Genomic DNA, 21911 nt, shown 5'->3' on the forward strand with positions numbered 1-21911 from the left:
GTCCAACATCATTTATTGCACAATCCTGTACAATCTTTTCCACTGGTTTGTGATTCCCTTTAAAAAACACCTCCATCTTAGAAAAGGCTCTACTTCTGGCCTGTTGTTTCATTGATTTGTCTGTTTTGCATGTTAACTTTATAATATTTTCAAAAAGAATGAATGGATGAAGTCAGGCCTTATTTAGGAGAGGGACTTGATCTGGCTGGAAACAACAAGCTCTGCTAGAGGGCTGTCTAAACTTGACAAGGAAAGAAACTGAGGCAGTGAAGTAGGACATGAGTCCATACAACATAATAGGAAGACTGCAGACAGCAAAGATGCCATGCCTAAGGCAACAGGCGCTCAGGGGCCAGGATTTACAAAAAAGGCCCTGGGGGTCGGGGAGGGTGGGTTGCTAGAAGAAAGCGAGATGTAGACAGGACTCCAGCCAATGCAGCAACTATCTTCACAGGAAAAAGTAGTTCTCTGAAGCCAGCTACTAATTTACAGGAAAAATACCAGGGAATGTGTGTCTCACTGGCTGAGTAAGAGCTGAACCATGTCTTATTAAACACAAATAAGGCTGGTGATATTTTGATGGAATTAAGAACTTGGCACATGACGGGAAGAGCAGCAGATGTCATGTACTTAGGCGTCAGTCAGCTATTCGTTACAGCACCTCGAACCAGGGGCTCAGCCAGCCTTTAGTAACTGGGTAGGCAAGATGTGTGCAACAGGATTTGATAATATGGGTACAGTTCAGTTCAGTCACTCAGTTGTGTCCGACTCTTTGCGACCCCATGAATCACAGCACGCCAGGCCTCCCTGTCCATCACCAATTCCTGGAGTTCACCCAAACTCATGTGCATCGAGTCGGTGATGCCATCCAGCCATCTCCCTCTCTGTCTTCCTCTTCTCCTCCTGCTCCCAATCCCTCCCAGCATCAGAATCTTTTCCAGTGAGTCAACTCTTCGCATCAGGTGGCCAAAGTATTGGAGTTTCAGCCTCAGCTCAGTCCTTCCAATGAACACCCAGGACTGATCTCCTTTAGGATGGACTGGTTGGATCTCCTAGCAGTCCAAGGGACTCTCAAGAGTCTTCCTCAACACCACAGTTCAAAAGCATCAATTCTCAATCCTCAGCTCTCTTCACAGTCCAACTGGGTACAGTCCTAATAATTTATTTTCATACTTTTTAAAAAAATTTTATTTTTCAGCCATGCCAAGAGGTATGTGGGATCTTAGTTCCCCAACCAGGGGTTGAACCCTCACACCTCCTGCATTGGAAGTGTGGAGTCTTAACCACTGGACCACTAGGGAAATCCCAAAAGATTTATTTTTAAAAAAAAGTTTAGGAAAAGGAAGGGTGGGCTAATGGGACCCAATTTTGGTTTACCTGTAAACAGTATGAAATGCAGCTGTTGACAGCCTGGGATTAGGGAGCAACCCTTTGCTGAGAAGTTTCAGCTCCCTGCCAAGTCTTACCATGGGGTAAACACCTCCTCCCTGACAGGCTCAGGCTTTTGGAGTTTCACTGTTGTGACTCCAAATACCTGGAGCACAGACAGTGGTGCCGGGGGTAAGGGATTTTGGACCTGGCTGTGAAGAAGCTGTTCCAAGTAAAGGGCAGTGGATCTGGAAAGCTTGTGTCCTACCATTCTAAGTAGACCCATGAAGGACTTACTGGTAAGAACGAGTGAGAAAGCTATCACCTGTGATCCCGGGCTTTTGAGGAAACCACCATGATTCTTTTCTGTACAAATGCTTTCCCATGGCTTACTCATCAATGGGACTCAAATACCTGATGAGAGAGTAAGAAGGAACAGATTCCTGGTGAGGAGGGACAATAAAAAAGCCAGAATAGCTCAGGGAACCAGAAACTACATTCATTATCATTATCTTACAAACTCATTTATAAATGATTTCTTGCCCATGCTGAGCTGGACTCTGTACGGAACAGTGGGGTGAATCACCTCTGAGGGAATCCCCACTGATAGCCAGCATGGGGGTCATTTCACAAAACCTGATCTGGCAGGGCAAAGGCGAGGAGGCGCTGTTCGGAATGCCTGCCATAGGGCAGGGGAGTAGGATGAGAGAGAGGAGAATACAGAAGGGGAAGGCAAGTCAGGGAGGGCGATCCTGGGGAGAGAGCAGCTTGGCAGAGACCCGCTTAAATAATACGGCCTGCAGGGAGCTGTCCTCTCTGCCCCCACTGGGACTCTGAAAGCAGAGATGGGGCGGGGAGAGGCAGCATGGTGAAGCAGGACTGGCCTTAGGGCCTCCCAGACTCCTGGCTGGGACCCCAGAGATCACCTGACCTTTCTCAGCTGGTGTTTTCATCAGGGGGTAACCGGCCCCACCTGCCCTACTTGGTGGAGGACCTTAGAGCCTTTGTCTTAAAGTGCCTGCTACAACCCGTATGAAGACGAGGGTGGATTGCACTTGTGAAACGCTCCACGGGTGGGCGGAATCCAGGAACACTGGACACTTGACGGGGACGGAGCTGAGGCCAGTCTGGTGCTCGTGATGGCTGGCTTGCAGACAAGTCTGGTGTGGAAGGTGGCCCCCCTTCCATCTGGCAGAAGATGCTGTCCCTGGACCCCTCTTCCCAGAAATCCCTGAACCAAACAGGAGGGGAGACCACTGTGTGGCCGCCCTTCAGCCCATCTGTGTCCTCCGTGTTGCTTTGGTGTGGTCACTGCGATGATCTGAGGCGGGTCTTTGGCAATCACGTGGGAGCACGAAACTGCAGGGCAGAGGAAGGCTGACTGTGACGCTGGTGGGAGCAGCGCCCATCAAAGCTCCTCCTTGTTGCTGTTGAAAGGTGAAACCGGAGGCCCTGGAGCCAAAGGGTGCCCTCCTGGCCTGTGGTCGCCAGGCTGCTGGTCGCTGGCCCCCTGGCGCTTGCCCATGGTGGCAGAGTCCCACAGGAGCCCGCTCTCCACACCGTGCTGACGGAGGCTCTCAGTTCCCATGAGCCCCTGCATTCTCAGGTAGCCCTGCTGGCAAAAGGGCGGGAGCTTCTGGTGTGTTAGGGCGAACAGGAAACAGGACTCTGCACAAAAGTAAAAGGAGATGGGCTGAGAGCTGTGGGGACAGGTGCAAGGGGAGGGGCTGCTGATGCCCCCGAGGCCTCACTGCTTCCCTCCAGTCCCTAAGCCTGGAGGCTGACTGTTGTGGCTATCTCATGTCTGACCTGGGTAGCTGTGGACCCCATCCCTCCCTGAAGTTCTAAGACTAGGAGCCGCCTTGACATTATGGAAAAAAAAAAGCTCCAAAGGAAAGCAAACCAAAGAGATGGCCCAGCTCCCAGAGATGGGGGCCTGCATACTGCTGTGTGTGGCGCCACTGGCGGGGGTGGGGGGAGCTCACCCACTCAGAAGCAGCCCCTCGGCCTTCTCTTCCAGGAACCACCCGGGGGGTCGGGATCTACAGAAACCCGGGTGCCTAGAGCCTGTGCTCCGTGACAAGCGAAGCTCCCACAATGAGAAGCCCACGCACAGCAAAGAAGACCCAGTGCAGCCAAAAATAAAAAATTTTTTTAAATTAAAAAAAGCAAAGGATTAAACAGATGTGGGCTCAGGCTTCTGAGGGCTTTAGAGACAGGATGGGAAGATGGCATGTCAGAGAATCATCCTGACCTGTCTCAGTAAACAGGCACATTATAAACGGTGCTGTAAGGCTCACACAACTGATCAGGCTGGGAGTGCTACAGGAGCACTATTTCCCACCTTCTCTCTGACTGCCAGTACAGAGGGCCCTTGGCAGAACGGGCCACAACCACCCTCTCTGAGCAGGGAAGACAGCAGACGTGGGAGAGGATGGAGGAGGGGCAGTGAGGCAGCCTCTGGGCAAGCACCCCGTCCAGTGACATACATCACCCCTTCGGCAGGGCCAGGGCCAGAGAAGCCCAGCAGATCTGGGGCCAGTACTAGCAGCTGCGCATCTGCTAAGGGGAAGGACAGGAAGCCCACCTCTGCCAGCCAGCCCTTTGGGGGAGGAGTCTTGCATGTTCAAGGCAGTGACACTTGGTAACTTGCACTGTTGAGTATACCTAGGAGGTAGGAGCCAGGAGGCTGAAAGGGCCTGTGGTGATGGACTGGTGGGAGCCATGACTCAGGGCTGGAATACACCCCTTAAAAGGTACCAGCATCTCTGTACTCCTGAAACCTCAAGAAATAGGTAGGCATTTTGCAGCTGAGGTCTCTAGGCCTTCAATGCACAATTTCCTACAGAAACATACAGTCAGAGCTGATGTCTGCAGGATGCTAGTACTTCAAAGCTGCTTTAGCTCTGCTCTCTGAATTACCCCTGCTGGAGCGTCTACATACATTTAGACTGTTAACTTCAAGTACTGTTTTAAGCCATCTCCCTTGGTACATACATTTTTAATTTCAAGGTGAGCTGAAGGAGTCTTGCTCTCTGACCTGTAGGCCAAGGACTGACCGTCTCTAACCTGGTCTCATATGAATACTGCCTGATATGCAACCACTTCACTGTTCAACAGATGTTTGCTGAACAGGAAAAAGAAGTGGCTATCCTAGTAATTCGGAGAGTTAAAAAAAAAAGACAAAATTCTGGCTTGTTTTGGTCAGTTCTACCTCTGAGTCATGAGACTTCTCTTCCCAGGTCCCTCTTTGGGTTCGACTATCAGAGCTGTCTTCCAATTCACCAATTTTCCCTTCATCTATGTCTAATGTGCTACTAACTTTGACACTGAGTTTCTAATTACAAATTGATACTTTTATTTCCAGAAGTTCTACTTGGACCTTTCTCAAAATTGCCCATTCAATATCCTTTCATTCTATTTTTAGTAATCCCTTTTTTATTTATTCACAGAATCTATACATACTTTACGTCTTCTCTCTGACCACTCCAATTCATTCAGTCCCTATAGGTTTGATCCAACAGTTGTTTCTGTTGACACTCATGCACGGTCATTTGATTTCTTGTATGTTAGTGATTTCTGCTTGGGAGTTCATGTTCCAGAGAACTTTATCTGTGGGAATTCTTCGAGGCCTAGCTTTAAAGTCTATTTCCTCACAGAAGACTTGCACTGATGCCTGTGATTTCTGCACCAAGATGACAGTGTTAACTTTGGCTCCAAACCCATATGAATGAGGCCTAGTGGATGGAAATTCTTAAGAGAGGTTTTCCCCTGCCGCACTCCACACAGAGCCAAAAATCCTGCATCTCCTCTGTCTCTCCCGCGAGTGCTTTCTGGCTCCTAGCTTACCCACTGAGACCCTGGCTTTAGTTGAGGTTTCTGTACAGACCTCTTAGGGCTTCCCAGGTGGTGATAGTGGTAAAGAACCTGCCTGCCAATGCAGGAGACACAGGAGATGCTGGTTTGATACCTGGGTTGGGAAGAACCCCTAAGAAGGAAATGGCAGCTCACTCCAGTGTTCCTGCCTGGAAAATCTCATGGACAGAGGAGCCTGGCAGGCTACAGTCCATGGGGTCGTAGAAGAGTCAGACACGAGTGAGCAACTACAGACCTCCTACCCTGCGCTCCAGCCTCACCTTTCCATCCCCAAGTGCTGGTCAGTTATGCAGCCTCTAGACCCCTGATGGCTTCCCTGGTAGCTCAGAGGTTAAAGCGTCTGCCTCCAATGCGGGAGACCCGGGTTCGATCCCTGGGTCGGGAAGATCCCCTGGGGAAGAAAATGGTAATCCACTCCAGTATTCTTGCCTGGAGAATCCCATGGATGGAGAAGCCTGGTAGGCTACAGTCCACAGGGTCGCAGAGTCGGACACGACTGAGCGATGGAACGGAATGGAACCGAGACCCCTGATGACCAGCAGATATCACCTTCTCCGGTGTGTGTTTTGTGCTTTTCTTAGTGTCTGGCTTCTGGGGGGTTCCCTTATTTTCCTGTAAGTTCTTTCAAGAAGATGTTTTACTCAGTGTCTGCATGCATGCTAAGTCACTCCAGCTGTGTCCAACTCTTTGCGACCCTATGGACTGCAGCCGGCCAGGCTCCTCTGTCCATGGAATTTTCCAGGCAAGAATATGGGAGTGGGTTGCCATTTCCTCCTCCAGGAGATCTTCCCGACCCAGGGATCAAACCCGCATCTCTTGCGTCTCCTGCGTAGGCAGGTGGGCTCTTTACCACTAGTGCCACCTGGAAAGTGTTTGCAGGTGTGCTATGCTGGGAGACGTTTCTGTGAACATCGAGGCCTCCTGTCACAGGAGACAGACGTCTCGGGTGTGGGTTTCCAGACGTGCATCCTAAAGTTCCACAGGGCACCGATCTACCTGGTTTTCTTCACCCTCCAGCTCAGCCCCTCTGTTCTCCTGGGAACCTAACTTACCTGCATAGAAGCTTCGCAGGTCGGTATCCAAACAGTTCTCCAGGAAGCGCCTCAGGGGCAGGATGTGCCCCACTGGGGCTGTCCAGTCTGTCAGGAAATCTTCCACGACGTGGTGGAGGGCCGAGGGCCGCGGCAGTGGCCAGCCTGCTGGGCGGAACCTCACCTCCTGCTCTGTGGGGAAGAGAGGGCACCACTTCAGAGCCGGGTGCATGGCTTCCTGCCCAGAGCTGCAGCCCGGGTGCCACCCCCATCCTCTCCTGCTCGACTTTCCTGACACCTCTCTGGTCAGCCGGTTCAGCTGTCTTTCCATATGTCTGAAAGGCTGATGTGAAGGAGGGACTAGGCCAGACTCACTCCTGTGGTGTCAGGGGGAGGAACTAAAACCAGTCACTTGAACTTGGTTTGTTTCTAAGACTTCCATAGACTGAGGTCTGTTGCGGCTGCTTTGAAACTGGTCTTTCTGAGTAGACTCTGGGTCCTACCTCCAAGGGGTCTTAGGGCCCCTCTAGTCTAGTTTCCTATCTGGTGGGGTGCCCTTCTGTGTGTCTCCATTATAGGGCACCAAGCCATGACCATTTCTGTACCAGGAAACTGCAAGGGGGCCTGTCCCAGCCTCAGCAGCTTTCAGGATGAGCTGCTTCTTATGAGTGTGAACCTGGGTTCCTGTCACTTCTACCCGCTGACACTACTTCTGCCCTCTAGAATGACCTCTAATTTCAGATCATCCTCTTCCAGGTGATATCCCTTCACGTTCGGAGGTAGGATTTGTATTCCCCAGGTAGGCCATCTGTTGGTAACTACTCTGTACAGGGCACCATGCTCGCACTCTGTGTTATGTCATCCATTTTCCTCTTACATGGAGGGTATCCCTGCCACCCCGTTTCACACACGAGCAAGCTGAGGCTCAGAGGGAGAGGTTAAGTAATGGTGCAAGGTCACACAGCGAGGAGCACCGCGCAGCTCTCCTGCCCCCTTCCTGTGCTAATCCGCTCCTGTCCCTCTGCTGTTCCTCCTAGAGGCAGTCTCCAGACCACCTTCCGTCCCCCGCCTCACTCCACGGTCAGCCTTCTCTGGACACAGCGACAACACTGTCCCTCTTACTACTAGAGGCGATCACGGCACTCCACGTGTGGCCTGCTGTGGGTCAGAATCTGGGGAAAGCATTTATCATTCATAGACCGCTTGATCCACTGAGACTCTGGGCAGGGCCCCCGGTGTTCCCCCTTTCATCAGCTGAGGGTACCGCATGAAGGCCCAATGCTGCTGGGGTCTGAGGAGGGCCCTGGCTCACCAGTGGGGAGGTGCCTGTAGTAGTAGATGACAGGATGGAGGAAGTTGGACAGCCAGGCGTCTTCCATGTACCCCACAGAGCGGTCAGAAAAGAAGACGTCCTTGTCGGGCCCAGAGTAGTTCCGGCCGTACTCCATGTTGATGACGAACAGCCCGTGCCTCGCCCGCCTTCCCGTGATCGTCTCCAGCTGCGCCAGCATCTGCATGGGGAACTCCTCCAGAAACTCAAAGGTGGTGGCATTCCTGGGGACAGGGGCACACGACGGGGGTGAGACCCTGGGTGCTTCACCAGAGGTGACAGGAGCATGTGTGGTGTGCGCACGCTACCTCTCCTTCCTAGAAGCGACCATCAAACAGCATACAGACTGATCAGATCCCAGCATCTCACCTGAATAATACTAGAGCCTAGATTTGCAGGTGTCAGAAAGCCTGGAGGAACCTGAATGGGTGTTTGGGGAAAGGGTGAGGCAGGCTGAGACCAGTGACAGAGAAGCCCTACGAAGGAGTGAAGGCCTCGCTGTGTTCCAGACAGGAAGGAGGTCTGTGGGGCCCCAGTGGAGCTGATGGCGAGGGGCAGGAGATGGGGCTGGAGAGGTCCGGGGCAGGTCAAGGAGGGCCATGTGTGCCACGGTGGGAAAGTCTCCTGGCCCAGGAACGGGGGTTGAGGGCCTTCAGAGGGTATTGAAAAGGGTGAATTCCAAGTGACTCAAGTTTTAAAAGAACCATTCTGGCCACCGTGTTGAGAGCAGTCCATGGGGGCCAAGGCGAGAGGCTGCTGTATCAGTGCAGGAGGGGGATGCTCTCAGGGTCCAGACCAAGGTGACAGTGGGGCTACTGAGAGGCTGCTGCTGCTGCTAAGTCACTTCAGTCATGTCCGACTCTGTGTGACCCCATAGACGGAAGCCCACCAGGCTCCCCAGGTTCTAAACACAGTTCGAAGGTGGAGTGGACGGTATCTATGAATGGTGTGAGCGTGCTGAATGGGCATGAGAGAGACAGGAGTCAAGGGTGATGCGGGAGGTTCTGCTGCAAGCACCTCCGAGTTTCCTGCATGTCCCTCAACCTGGTGTGCTGCTGCGCCCACTGGCTTTGGACCAGGCTGTTCCTTCTGTGGCTTCTCACCTGCCACCTGTCCTTTCAGGCCACACACTCCCCGCTCCACCCCCCAGCTCTGCCCTGCTCGATGGTTTCCTTCTAAGGGGGTGACCTCTGTGATCTGCTGCTGATCACTTCATTGATAAGGAGCTGGCTGGCCCAGGGAGCTCTTCAATCCCCACAGGTGGTCATCTGTCATCGCTGCAGGTCACTGCTTATGTGTTTAGTGCCAGATGCTTCCCACCAGTTACCTTTACTCCTTCCTACAGCCCTGCAAGGTCAATGTTATTAGCTCCATTTTGCAGATGAAAGAAAGGCTCAGAGAGGCTAACTAACTTGCTGCAGATCGCACTGGTGGAAAGTGGCAAAGCTGCCGTCATACCCACATCTGTCAATCTGTCAGTAGAGCTCATGGTATTGATTTTCCCCAGAAGAGCCCAGTCCCCTCCCTCTCTGCCAGCCCAGTCCCCAGCCTTCTCCACCTTAGGAAGAAACCGCTGGGCTGTTCTACAAATGCAACAGGAAAAGAAGAGCAAGATGGGGTCGGGGGATAGGCTAGTGGGGATGGGGGCAGGAGACGGGGAGGATGACTCACTCCTTCAGCAGGACCACGTCGGCCAGCACACTGAACATCTGGTAGAGCCCAGAGGCCTCGTTGATGCGCCGGATGATGGCACTGGCCAGGTGTGTGATGGGGTGCTCGGTGGAGGGCCAGGCCATGCCGTGATGGCGCTGCTCCAGCAGCCGGTGGACGGCACGCACTGAAACAGCCAGAGGGAGAATGGCAAGCTGCCCTTAAGATGTTACCTTTCGCCTCTGGGAGGACGCAGGGTTCCCATCAGCTCTGCACTCAGGACACACTCGTGTGCACGGCTCTGAAGATGCCTTTAGTACAGGGTCGTACAGGTTTTCTGAGAAGGGCTGGAGGGGAAGTGTTTCTGGCTTTAGCAGTGTCTGTCAAGTGACTCAATTTATGCTGTGGTGGGACAGCAGCCATAGAGGACCGCAAAATGAATGGGCGTGGCTAATTTGGTCCCCAGGCCTGAGACTGCCTGTTTCTGCTTTAGGCCACCTGCATGTAAAAGTCCTGCCACTGTCACCTCACATGTGACATGTCCACACCAGACCCAGAGCCTTTCTCTGCAACCTATCCTCTCCCCGTAGCCCCCACGTCTGTCAGAGACTCCCAGATGGAGAACCTCTGATGGCTCCCTCTCCTTCACAGCCAAAATCCAATTGGAGTTCCACTTTGAGATACTTTGTATATTTCTGGAAGGATAGAGAAGAAACAGTTGTCTCCAACAACAAAGAACATTTTCTGTGGACCTGGGGCTGCCCTTACACAGCTGTGACACTGGGGCACCCCACACAGCTGCCTGCCTCCTCGAAATGAATCAGCACAACACCCAAATCCAGTAATGGCAAAGACACAGGCAGTTCACGTGACAAGAGACTTGGTCTGCCAGCAGTCACAGCAAAGGATGTTCAGCCTCATGAGACAGACAGATAGTCAGAAACCTGGTTCTCTGGAGGAAACAAGGTTAGGCTGAGTTTTGTGAAAGGCTGAGGAATTACACAGTTCGGGGAGTGAGGTAGGGGGCCTGACAAAAGGAGCACAGGTGCAAAGACATGAAACCTTGAAAGAAATGGGCGCTTTCTGAAAAGGAGGCGAGGGCCAGGCTGGGCCGGTGAGCTGGTGCTGGCCTGTATGAAGCTCTGGACACCATACCGAGGACCTGGCTGGGGAGCCCCTGGAAGGTTTTTTTGTTCAAATAACAGTGTTTTGGTGGGTTTCAGAGTGGCTGGATGGGAAGCCAGAGAGACCAGTGGCAGGAGGACCAGTCAGGAGAGACAAAGAGGCCCTGAGTCAGGCAAGCGAGGTTGGGATGGAGTGATGGGGGAAGGGAGGGGCAGGGCTCCCAGCAGGCCCTACCTTCCGCAGCTACCATCTCTCGTCTTCTGTGGCTTTCCTCTGCCTTGCTGTTTTCTACTTGTCTCCCTTGGGACCTGTTTCTCAGCTGAATGATGAGTAAGGTCGGGCAGGATGTACTGTGTAGAGCTGCACTGCCCCTCCCCCAGGTGGGTCCTCAGCCAGGAATAGTGACCACAGGTCTCAGTGGCCTATGCACCCAGAACTGTTTCCCATCTGCCTGAAACTCAATGGTTAGCTGGGAAGCTTTGAGTCAGACAGGTGTGGATTCAAATACCACCTTTGCTTTCCGTCGGCTGGGTGACTTCAAGTAAGTGACTTAAGTTCTCTGTATCCCCGTTTCCTTCTATGAAAAAGGGAACTGAAATAACAAGATCTGTCTTATGGGGCTGTTGGGAGGATTAAGAATGTGAGATAGGTGGGATTCCCAGGTGGGTCAGTGGTAAAGAATCCACGTGCCAATGCAGGAGGCACGGGTACAATCCCTGGTCTGGGAAGATCCCACATGCCTCGAACAACTAATCATGTGTGCCGTAACTATTGAGTGTGTGCTCTAGAGCCCAGGAGCCACAACTATTAAAGCCCAGGAGCCACAACTATTAAAGTCCAGGCACCCTAGAGTCTGTGCTCTGCAACAAGACAAGCCACCACAGTGAGAAGACACACACGGCAACTAGAGGAGTAGCCCCTGCTTGCTGCAACTAGCGGAAAGCTCACACAGCAACGAAGACCCAGCACAGTCAAAAAAAAAAAAAGAGCAAAGTGATCTGGAGAAAGATTGGGATGGAGGAGGCAAGAGAGAAGGGGCAGGACCTGCCAGGACAGCGGGCACAGGGAGGGTGACGGGCACAGGAGTGTGAGGAGGGTTTCCTGCTGGGGACACAGCTAGAGAGAGAGACTCTTCCTATTCCGTGTGTGTGTGTCCGTGTGTGTGCAGTCTGCAAATATTTTGGTAAACAGCGAACGCTATCTCCTTGGTTTTCTTCCCTGACATCACGCACGGGGTATAAAATATATCATCTGGAAATCAACAGAAAAACATGATTATCTTTCCATGCCAAACTGGAAGGAGAGTGAAATGCAGAAACTAGCATCAAGGCAAGTGAGGCATCAAATTAGATGCAGAGACATCAGGAAGAAGGACCCGTATGGTATTTTTATGGTCAAATTAACCGGCCTATGTAACACTCGTCATGCAACAAAGCACCCATCCAATGGGCTACCCAGAGTGCAGAAAACTGGCACCACTGGTACCGAGAGTTTTAAAAAAAAGAGCTGAGATAATCTAGGTGCCATTTTTAATGAAATTTGTTGGTACCCAAAGAGTTTATGTGTACATAACGCTTCCCAGGTGCACTGCCTCCAGGAATTACCTTATGTAGTCCTTACCACGGCCCCACGGGGAAGAGAGTTCACCTCATTTACCTCTCTGATGTCAGGGGAGGGCCAACGGGCTTAGGGAGCTTAGGGAGCCTCACAGTCTGAGACCACCCAGCCATTCCCCCAGGTGAGCTGTCCCCAGGCTCAGCATTACTGCCAATGTCGGTACTTCACCCACACAGGGCTGACGCATGGAGCATGCACCCCCAGGTTACACCTTATCTGGGACTTCTCTAGACCAGTGGTCCCCAACCTTTTTGGCACCAGGGACTGGTTTCATGGAAGACAACTTTTCTACAGACTGGAGGTGGGGAGGGGGATGGTTTCGGGATGATTCTTGTAAGGAGCACACAACCTAGATCCCTCACACTCACAGTTCACAGTAGGGTGTGCACTCCTGTGAGAACCTCACGCTGCCACTGATCCAGCAGAAGGCGGAGCTCAGGCAGCACTGTGAGTGATGGAAAGCTCCTATAAATACACAAGAAGCTTTGCTCGCTCACCTCCTGCTTGCGGCCTGCTTCCTAACAGTGTACATAGTGCAGGGGCTGGGAACCCCTGCTCTAGACATATCCTCAGAGCATGAAAACTCACCCACTGCTGTCTGCCCCACATGGGAATTTATGACAACTGCTGAAAAGCAATCCCTTTAAGACTGCTCTAAGGGAATAGGGCATGTGTTTGCAAACCCTAGGGATGGTTCTGTCTGGGGACAGCGGCCCTCTCTGCCAGGCTCACCTGTGTATCGGAATCCATGGATGAAACCCCCAGCAGATTTCCGGTAATCCACTGAGTGGCTGGCAGTCCCCAGGATGAAGAGGCCCCGGCTCCCTTTGGATTCATAGCTGGCTCTGACCAGGGGGTATTTCTTGCTGAGTTCACTCCCTGAAGAGAGTCGGAGTGACCTGTGAGTGGAGAGGGCTGTGAATTAAAATCACTGCTGTGTATGAAATAATTTTTACAGGCTTGGCACTGAGCTAATTTAAACCACACCCCAACCCTAGAAGGCAGGTATGATCATGTCCATTGAACAGACAGAATAACTGACCTTCAGGATAAAGATGTGGTGGGGCAGGGACACAGCTAGGACTCAAGTCTGACTGGAGCCTGGGCTCTGGGTCCCTGTGTGACCTGACAGGAAGATCTGTTCAGGCCCTCCAGCGTCTCCTGCTCCACCCGGGGCCTGGACCAGAGGGCTTTGCTGAGAGATCCAGTTCCTCCCCTCCATTTGGACTCACTTGCTGAAAATGGAGAAGTCAAACTTCCAGCCCAGGCAGCGGATGACCCGGTCGTAGGCCACACGCATGGCAAAGTTGTCATTGTTGTCCTGGGGGAGGGGGATGGCATCGGAACTCTGGTTGCCTGCCTCCATGAAGAGCTTCAGAGTGATGTGGAACTTGCCCTTGTGGTCTTTCACGATGGCCAAGTCTGTCAGGTCGGACTCGAGCAAGCCATCCAGGGACTTCAGCTGGTAGGTGTCCAGCAGGCCATTGTTGATGGCCCTGGGGCCCCAAGTGAATGTCAGGAGAGAGAGAGACAAGGGTCTGTGCTAGGTGAGGGAGACTCAGGGGCAGGGGTGCTTAGTCAGGCGGGGGGCTGGGCGGCTCTAGAGGGGCTGGCAACACGGCACACACACCTCCCAGCATACCTGAGGTCTCCGACATAGTGGGTGGCCCAGGAGAGCCGGACCCGGGAGCGGCTCAGCATATGGATAAAGTTGGTGACACTGAAGATGTTCTCTGCTGTCTCAAAGGCCGAGTTCCCCCGGCCCAGGATCAGCACATTCTGACCCACGAAGTCCTTGGGATCCACGGACACGGACTCATAACCATCCACGTATTCGGAGCCAGGGAAGTCCACCAGGTTGGGAACCGATAAGCCGGTGGCCACAAGAAGGACGCTGCAGGTGGGGGACAGAGGGAGGATGGCTTAGCCGCTCAGCCATGAGACCACTAAGTAAAAAACCCCTCTTTGGACCTGCCGCCGGCCCCACCCAGACTGCTAGCTCCTAAAGGAAAGCAGGCCATTCATTCCTTTACCTACTTCCTGACCTGTCCCAGCGTATCTGACACTTTACCTCAGCCCACTCACTGAATGATCCTTTGGGTATAGTCTACTTTTCACCTTGCCGGGATTATACCAAACGTGAGTCAGTTTTACTTTCTGACGCTAGAGAGGGTGACACCATGAGAAACTGAATAATTCACTTAATTTTGAACAAAGCAGCCATACCAAGTACCACCTTCATCATGAAAATGAAACTAGACACTGCTTTCCCCTTTCTTACTTCCCTGGCAGATGCAGAATCTGCTGAGCAGTGATTCTGTATGAGTTCCTGTACTACTTTCTGACTCATCTCACTGCTCAGAGCAGGTCTGCGTCAGTGTTATTTGGCCTGTTACAGGTGAGGACTGCTGGCTCCAAGTGGGCCAATGGCCTCCATAGCTCCTCAGAGAGCAGAGCTAGACTCTGACCACAGCCCAGCCTAATTTCAGAGTCCTGCTCTTTCTGCTGATGGGGATTACAATCTTGTGGTGGGCAAGCCAGAAGCTGGACCCTGCCGGCCTGCAGAGGAAAGAGTGGACAATAAGATAGTTTCAAAACAGGAACAGGTGGTCTGGAGAAAGGGCCTGGGCAGCCCCCATCCCCCCTTGTTTTCTGAGCTGTCCACTGGCTTACATCTGACTCCCCTATACTGTAGCACTTCTAAGTCCTAAGATGCGAGGGTCCAAACTGACCCCGCTCCCTAGGCTGTAACAAGCAAGGAATAAGGCTGGGCCTCAGGCAAAGGCTTGAGAAGATGAACTGTGATGGAGCACCTGCCTGGGGCCAGGTGCTAGGCTGACAACCAGGAAGGGGGAGTCAGTCTGGTGGGGCGTTAAGAACACAGGCTTCAGAGTCAAAAAGACAAGTGCAGTCAAGTGGCAGCTGCTACTTATTAGCTGTGTGACAGAACACCAGTTACTTCTCTGACCCTCAGTTTGTCATTCATAAAATGGGGATCAGTGAACCTCCTTCACAGGGTCCTTGTGAGGATTAAACAAGCATGGCAGAATGTGTAACTGAGTTGGAGTTGTCTACACAATATTAAGCTTTCTCCCAAGCCAAGGCAAGCTAAAGCTGAAAGCTGGCAGCACTGCCTGTTGCGCCTGGCTCTCATTCAGCTCTGAAATCCTACCGAGCCCAGCTAACACTTACTGGACACTTGCCAACATTTCTCAGAATGAATTTTGGGGAGCACAAGTTCTAGGAGATGCGCTACAAAAAGGGTTTTGTAGGTGCATAAGCTCAGATAATGCTGAATACTTTACCCAATGCTGGAGCCCTTCAGTGAATGTGAAAATATTTAAGACTGAAAAATCCTGGAGGAAAGAAATGGTCAGAATTTTCAAATAACTTTGGGCACACGCATTTCTAGGAAACACCTGGGAAATGATGGATGAACTGAACCTCTGTGTACTGGATTTCAGTGGGAACAAAGATGGGGAGGGGGCTTCCCAGTTGGCTCAGTCTGTAAAGAATGTGCCTGCAATGCAGAAGATCCAGGTTTGATCCCTGGGTTGGGAATATCCCCTGGAGAAGGAAATGGCAACCCACTCCAGTATTCTTGCCTGGAGAATCCCATGGACGGAGGAGCCTGGTGGGCGACAGTCCATGGGGTCGCAAGAGTTGTAAACGACTTAGCGACTAAACCACCACCAAAGATGGGCTGAAATGCCCTTTTCCTCCCATTTCTCCCAGGCCTATGGGCCAACCAATGGGTTTTCTTCCTCCCAGAGAAAGGCCCCAGTTTCAGCAGGTGAGCTCTGCAGCCAGGTTCCTTACCTACACTGGTATGCCTGGCCCCGGTGGTCGGTCAGAATGAAGTAATGGCCATTCCAGGCCCCGCTATCCTTGTTCAGAGTGACGTGGGCAATGGTTGTGTTATACAGCACGTGGAGCCCCAGCCGCTCTGCAAAGTCGCTCAGGTAGCGCACCATGTCGCTGGCGTCGGGATAGTAAGCGTCCGAGTAGTGTCTGAAGAGCAGCCGGGGGTCGTGGCTGAGCAGAGAGTTCCAGTCGTGGCGCAGGTTGAACTCGGCATTAGTCTTGCCGGTGTACCGCTTGTTGATGCTGATCAGCTTGCGGTGCCGGGGGTAGCGCGTGAAGAAGCTTCCCGGCCCCGGGGCGCGTTCGAACACCATGTAGTCTCTGCCTGCCCTTTGCAGGAAGTAGGCCATCTGCAGGCCCGCGGGCCCGGCGCCCAGGACGCAGTAGTCCCGATGCACGGGCGCCCGGGCCTGGGCAGGGCTCAGAGAGAGAGCCAGGTGCAGGGCGATGGTCAGGAGCAGCCCCGGGGCGCCCCACAGCGGGGCGGCGGCGGAGAGGCCCATCCTACGGCAGACCAGAGGGGTGAGGCCTCGGACCACGCTAGGCCCCTCGAGGCCGGGGGACGGTAACCAGGAACTGGGGGCCTACAGAGAGGCAAGGGCTTGCCCAAGCGCTCACTGCGATTTAGGGCGCAGCCAGAACCCAAAGACCTCTGACCTCAACTGCCCCGACCGCATCGTTTCTAGCTCGGATCTGGGCTCCCTCCAGGAGTCCCGAACCCCTCCATCTTTCTCAGGACCTTACTTCCCAGGGGCGCCGGACTCCCTACTGCCATGGTAATAAAAGGGTGGGTATCTTCCTCAATTTCCCCTAATTTCTGGGGTGCCCAACACCCTTCTAGGGCCTCCCGAGGCCAGACCCTTGAGAGTCACGTCTTTTTGGCCTCGCCCCCGCGCTCCCGGCTGCAGCCTGGAGGAGGATTGGGATGCACGGTCCTGTTCCCCGCCCGCGCCCAGCGCCCCGGCCTCTTCGGTCACATGACAGGGATGCCCCGGCACACCTGCCGCGGAGCCGCGCGAGGCCACTCTCCTGCAGACGCGCGGCATCCGGGAGCCGCTCCCCACGCGTGCGCGGTGCCCGCTCCCGCAGCTCCCGCCTCCCCGCCCGTCGGCCCACCGCGCGCCCAGAGCTCGAACCTCCCAGCCGCTCCGGAGACAGCCCGCAGCCGAGTCAGGCCGCAATCGGCTGGCCCGCGCCTCCGCGGCGGCCCCGCCTCTCCCGCCCGGCCAATGGCAGGGGGCAGGGTCACGTGGCGAGGAGCCACACGCCGGGCGGGGCTGGGCGCCGGGATGCCCGCGAGCGAAGCGCACGTGCTGTGCCGCTGGCCCGCACCCGCAGGGAGGGTGGTGGCAGGGTTGAAGATCGAATCTGGCAAGGGCGCGGAGCTCTTTAAAGCTGTGTCTTTACCCTTGTCAGGGAGGCACGGGAGCAGATGACTTTGGGAGATAAGCCCCCGTGATACTTCATTAATGTGGGCAAGGACTAGTTGTCTACCCAATACTTTGAAACTGGAAACCAAGTTGGTGAAACCAGGACCAGTAAAGCAACTAACGAGTTTTCGCTACAATGATTCAGTCTATCCTTCACTAAGTAACAAACAGGACTGACTTGACCTTCCATCAGAAGAGGAGGGCTAGGGGCTGTTTCCAATATAATGTAGCTGACTAGCCAAATGGACGGAGAGGGCAATGGCACCCCACTCCAGTACTCTTGCCTGGAAAATCCCATGGATGGAGGAGCCTGGTGGGCTGCAGTCCATGGGGTCGCAAAGAGTGACACGACTGAGCGACTTCACTTTCGCTTTTCCTTTTCATGCATTGGAGAAGGAAATGGCAACCCACTCCAGTGTTCTTGCCTGGAGAATCCCAGGGACGGCGGAGCCTGGTGGGCTGCCGTCTATGGGGTCGTACAGAGTCGGACATGACTGAAGCGACTTGGCGGCAGCAGCCAAATGGAACTCAGAGGAGGTTTGCTTAATTAAGATCATGGAGTTGAGAACTGGAGTGTGGAATTAACAGCCACCCCCCCACCCCCCCATTTATACTCCAAATTGTGAGGTCTTTCCAAACTTTTCATTAATTTATGAAGCCCATTTTATGTGCTTGATATCCATTAACAATTAATTGTCCATCTAAGGAAGAAATGGAGAATTTTAATTGAGCCAACCGAAAGCTGGCTTAAAACTCAATATTCAAAAAACTAAGATCATGGCATCCGGTTCCATCACTTCATGGTAAATAGATGGGGAAACAATGGAAACAGTGACAGACTTTATTTTCTTGGGCTCCAAAGTCACCGCGGACGGTGACTGCAGCCATGAAATTAAAAGATGTTTGCTCCTTGGAAGAAAAGCTATGACAAATGTAGACAGCATGTTAAAAAACAGAGACATCACTTTGCTGACAAAGGTCCATACAGTCAAAGCTGTGGTTTTTCATACATGGATGAGAGTTAGACCATAAAGAAGGCTGAGTGCCTTTTGAACTGTGGTGCTGGAGAAGACTCTTGAGAGTCCCTTGGACAGCAAGGAGATCAAACCCGTCCATCCTAAGGGAAATCAACCCTGAATACTCATTGCAAGGACTGAAGCTGAAGCTACACTACTTTGGCCACCTGATGTGAAGAGCTGACTCATTGGAAAAGACCCTGGTGCTGGGAAGGATTGAGGGTAGGAGGAGAAGGGGGAGATAGAAGATCAGATGGTTAGGTGGCATCATTGCCTCAATAGACATGAGTTTGAGCAGACTCAGGGAGACCGTGAAGGACAGGGAAACCTGGTGTGCTGCACTCCATGGGACTGCAGAGAGTCGGACAAGACTGAGTGACTGAACGACAACAAAGGACTGTAACCTAGGAGACAGCCTTTCAGAAAGCTCCGAGGACTGTAACGAAGGGGTAGGGGAGGGAGGCCAGTTTATCTGTGATTCTGATGAAGGGACATATGCAATCAAACACACAGCTTGGTAGAAGGTTGTTGCTCTTCAGGAGGAATTAACAGCTTAATGGTTTTAGTTCTTAAGTATGGGAAGATGCAAGAAACTGGGTTCAGGAATTTTTCTCTTGAAAATAGCTGAAGGCCAGTCCTACCCGTTTTCCTAGAGCGCAAAAGTGCCTTGTCTGAATTCTCATCCTGAATTCCTCTCATGGTATATGTAGGTCATCAAGTGGCTAATGACTTGATTCTTACAGAACTGGGTGGAAGGCTATATTCCTTATTTTTATAGTCCCTTCCCTTTCAGTCTTAATTTTGACCAAGGTTTGAGAGGTATTTTGTGACTGATATGGCCCATGGTGATAGGAATGCTCATTCCCAGGCCAGGCAAGGACTCATTGACAGGCCATTCAGTGTGTTATTACTGAACTGGGCTCTGTTAGTAGTAGCCAAAAGCCTCTGGACCTCCTGTCTTACTGGCCTGTTATGGTTCAGGTAATGAGTCCCTCTAGTTTCTTCCCATTATCTATAGAGTCAGACTGTTACTATCATTGACCTTGTAGAACTGTGTATTTGTTGTGATCGCCTAGTCATCCTTTTTATCGGAGGCTCTGTCACACATCTGGTGGTGCAAGAAACAATATTTTTAAGGACTTCTTTGGTAGTCCATTGGTTAAGAATCTGCCTTCCAATGCCGGGGACACGGGTTCCATCTCTGGTCGGGGAACTAAAATCCCATATACCGTGGGGCAACCAAGGCTGTGAGCCACAACTGCTGAGCCTGTGTGCTCAGGAGCCCACGCACCACAACTCGGGAGAAGCCCACAGGCTGTAACAAACAGCTTGTGTGCCACAGCTAAGACCACCAGCAACTCAAAAAAAAAAAAAATTCTTGTAAAATAGGCAGAATATGTGAAATAAAGCTAGCAACGTTCTTTCCTAAGGAAGTATTTAGGCTGAGAGCTGTCATTAGGTGCAGCCCAGTAACTCCCCAGGTCGTCTGACCAGTCCTTTCTACCCCCATCGCTGTCTTTAAGGGAAATGGCACATTGTCACTGTACATAAAGTTCAACAAAGATGTCTGCATGTACAACGCAAGTGGTGGGTCATTGTGACCCCTTCCAGGACTGAGAAATGAATGCTATCTCCTAAGGAGTTCCATGACTGGCGCCAGAAGAAAAATTGAACTTGACGGTTGAACAGGTTATTTCTGCCATTGAGGACTTGCGGTTAATGCGTAACACAGAAACACAACGCACACTAGAGGGGAGGGAGGTTTTAACCTTTCTTGTCTTGCCTTAAAATGGAAATTTTTATCTTTGGTAATGTTGTAAACAAAGGGGCCTATGACAGAGCGGTGTAGACACTTAAGCCCAAATCCACTGCTCATGCTCAGCAACTGTGGCTGAAGCGGAGGCAATAGAGGATGACTGGGTGACCGACCCAGCACCCCGTTCAAGTGAACTGGATGACCGGGGCTGGCTTTCTCGAGGTGAAACGTGAATCCTGAATGAGATTTACCTGCACAGAATGCAGTGCATCTGTGAATAAAGAAACTCGAGAGCTGTTAAGTAGTCCTGTGAGTTTGGAAAAACACTGGTTTTCCAGCTTTTCATCACTGAAACTTCCTAGAAAGTCTTTCTTGAGCTCTCAGACCTAATATACCCTTAGGAATGCCGTTTATCTGTTTTTTCTTTTCCTAGCGTGTTATTAGAATCAGAGAAAAGCTCCTGTTAGAGCAGAAATGAATCTTAATCATTATAGCAACCTCAGGGCTTCCATCAGTATCTGACATACAGGAGGCCCTTAGTAATTTGTTGAATAAACACTGAAAGCAGACAAAAGTACCTAATCAAAAATGAAGCTAGGGAGGTCAACTTCTTAGTAGTTAATGGGTGTGTACAAATAATTAAGTACTTAAAACTGCTGGTCTTATCTTGTACTGGGAAATTAGGACTGATAAGGTACGGCAGGGCCTTCAGACTAGGCTGAGCCTGGACTGTAGAACGCTATGGTTTTGAGGCAGGGCTATTTACAGCCATCAACTCGGTGAAGTAGAGGACAGATAAAAGACATGAAGCAGGTGAAGTTGCTGTTAAGATGTTTTTGGGCCACTTGTTCCAGATAATCCTGCTGGGCTGCATCCTGGGTCTGCAGGAGGCAGCTTGGGGAGTACCAGCCCCACCCTGAAACCTCACACTTGTCACACTATAATGTAAATTTTCTAATGCTCCACCTGTTTTCCCAGTAACTCGGACAATCAATTCCGATACATTTTTGCTTGCTTTCTGAAGCTCAATTACTTTGATCAAAATTGTTAAATTTAGGACTGCTACCCAAAAGTGGAGCCAGTCTTCTCATCTGTACAATGGCATCACTTCCACCAGCATCACAGTTTTGTCAGGATGAGATATCTGTTCGTGACACAGGGCTTTGAGGCTGCCGGCTTGAGATCACATTATCAGCCCACTCCAAGTGAAAGGGAAAGTTGCTCAGTTCTGCCCGACTCTTTGCGACCCCATGGATTTTACAGTCCGTGGAATTCTTTAGGCCAGAATACTGGAGTGGGTAGCTTTCCCCTTCTCCAGAGGATCTTCCCAACTCAGGGATCAAACCCAGGTCTCCCGCACTGCAGGTGGATTCTTTACCAGCTGGGCCACAAGGGAAGCCCAAGAATACTGGAGTGGGTAGCCTATCTCTTCTCCAGGGGATCTTCCCAACCCAGGAATCGAACTGGGGTCTCCTGCATTTTAGGTGGATTCTTTACCAACTGAGCTATCAGGGAAGTTTATACAAACCATTACAATTAACACCCTGTGGAACATCCATCAGGACCTTCTGAAGCGGTCTCCTTCACAGCAGCGACCTCACCTCAAGCTTCAAAGGCTGCCCTGCTTCATCTTTATAGTATGTGTGTGTCTCAGGGCAGCAGCTGGGTCTGGAATGTAGCCAGCTTGTGCTTGTGAAATGGACTTCCTAAGGGGACCTCACAATGGACCTCACTCCCTGGGAAAGGATAATTTCAAGGGGTTCCAAGAACAAAAAACCCCAGGGCATTCACCTTCTAGCAGGAACGTAAAACCACTAATGCTGAGAACAAAGGAAGGAACGCAGATTA

The 21911-nt window shown here is 51.9% G+C and overlaps 1 protein-coding gene across 2 annotated transcripts; it reads right to left on the minus strand.

The window, feature by feature from the left end:
- Window positions 1-1292: 1292 nt before the first annotated feature.
- Window positions 1293-17067, minus strand: FOXRED2 (FAD dependent oxidoreductase domain containing 2). Of its 2 annotated transcripts, none has more exons than XM_055394285.2 (9): window positions 16998-17067; window positions 15817-16365; window positions 13640-13891; window positions 13230-13493; window positions 12730-12896; window positions 9277-9442; window positions 7588-7829; window positions 6297-6467; window positions 1293-3036 (listed from the first exon to the last, which is right to left on the minus strand). In XM_055394285.2, the coding sequence occupies exons 2-9, from the start codon at window positions 16362-16364 to the stop codon at window positions 2777-2779; spliced, it is 2070 nt and encodes a 689-aa protein (XP_055250260.2). In that variant the 5' UTR covers window position 16365; window positions 16998-17067; the 3' UTR covers window positions 1293-2776. The 2 variants fall into 2 exon arrangements, with proteins under 2 accessions (XP_055250260.2, XP_055250261.2); XM_055394286.2 differs by lacking the exon at window positions 16998-17067 and adding an exon at window positions 16862-16995.
- Between the last annotated feature and the right edge of the window lie 4844 nt (window positions 17068-21911).

Source organism: Moschus berezovskii, chromosome 6 (genome assembly GCF_049115385.1).
Source record: "Moschus berezovskii isolate FMDL1 chromosome 6, NW_MosBer_1.0, whole genome shotgun sequence".
Taxonomy (NCBI): Eukaryota; Metazoa; Chordata; class Mammalia; order Artiodactyla; family Moschidae; genus Moschus; species Moschus berezovskii.

Coding starts and splice junctions, on each gene's coding strand:
- FOXRED2 (XM_055394285.2), bottom strand. CDS start 16,364: ATGGGCCTCTCCGCCGCCGCCCCGCTGTGGGGCGCCCCGGGGCTGCTC. Junction 9,443..12,729: donor CCATGGATTCCGATACACAG/GTGAGCCTGGCA, acceptor TGGCTGTTTCAG/TGCGTGCCGTCCACCGGCTG. Junction 6,468..7,587: donor CTACAGGCACCTCCCCACTG/GTGAGCCAGGGC, acceptor TCTTCCCCACAG/AGCAGGAGGTGAGGTTCCGC.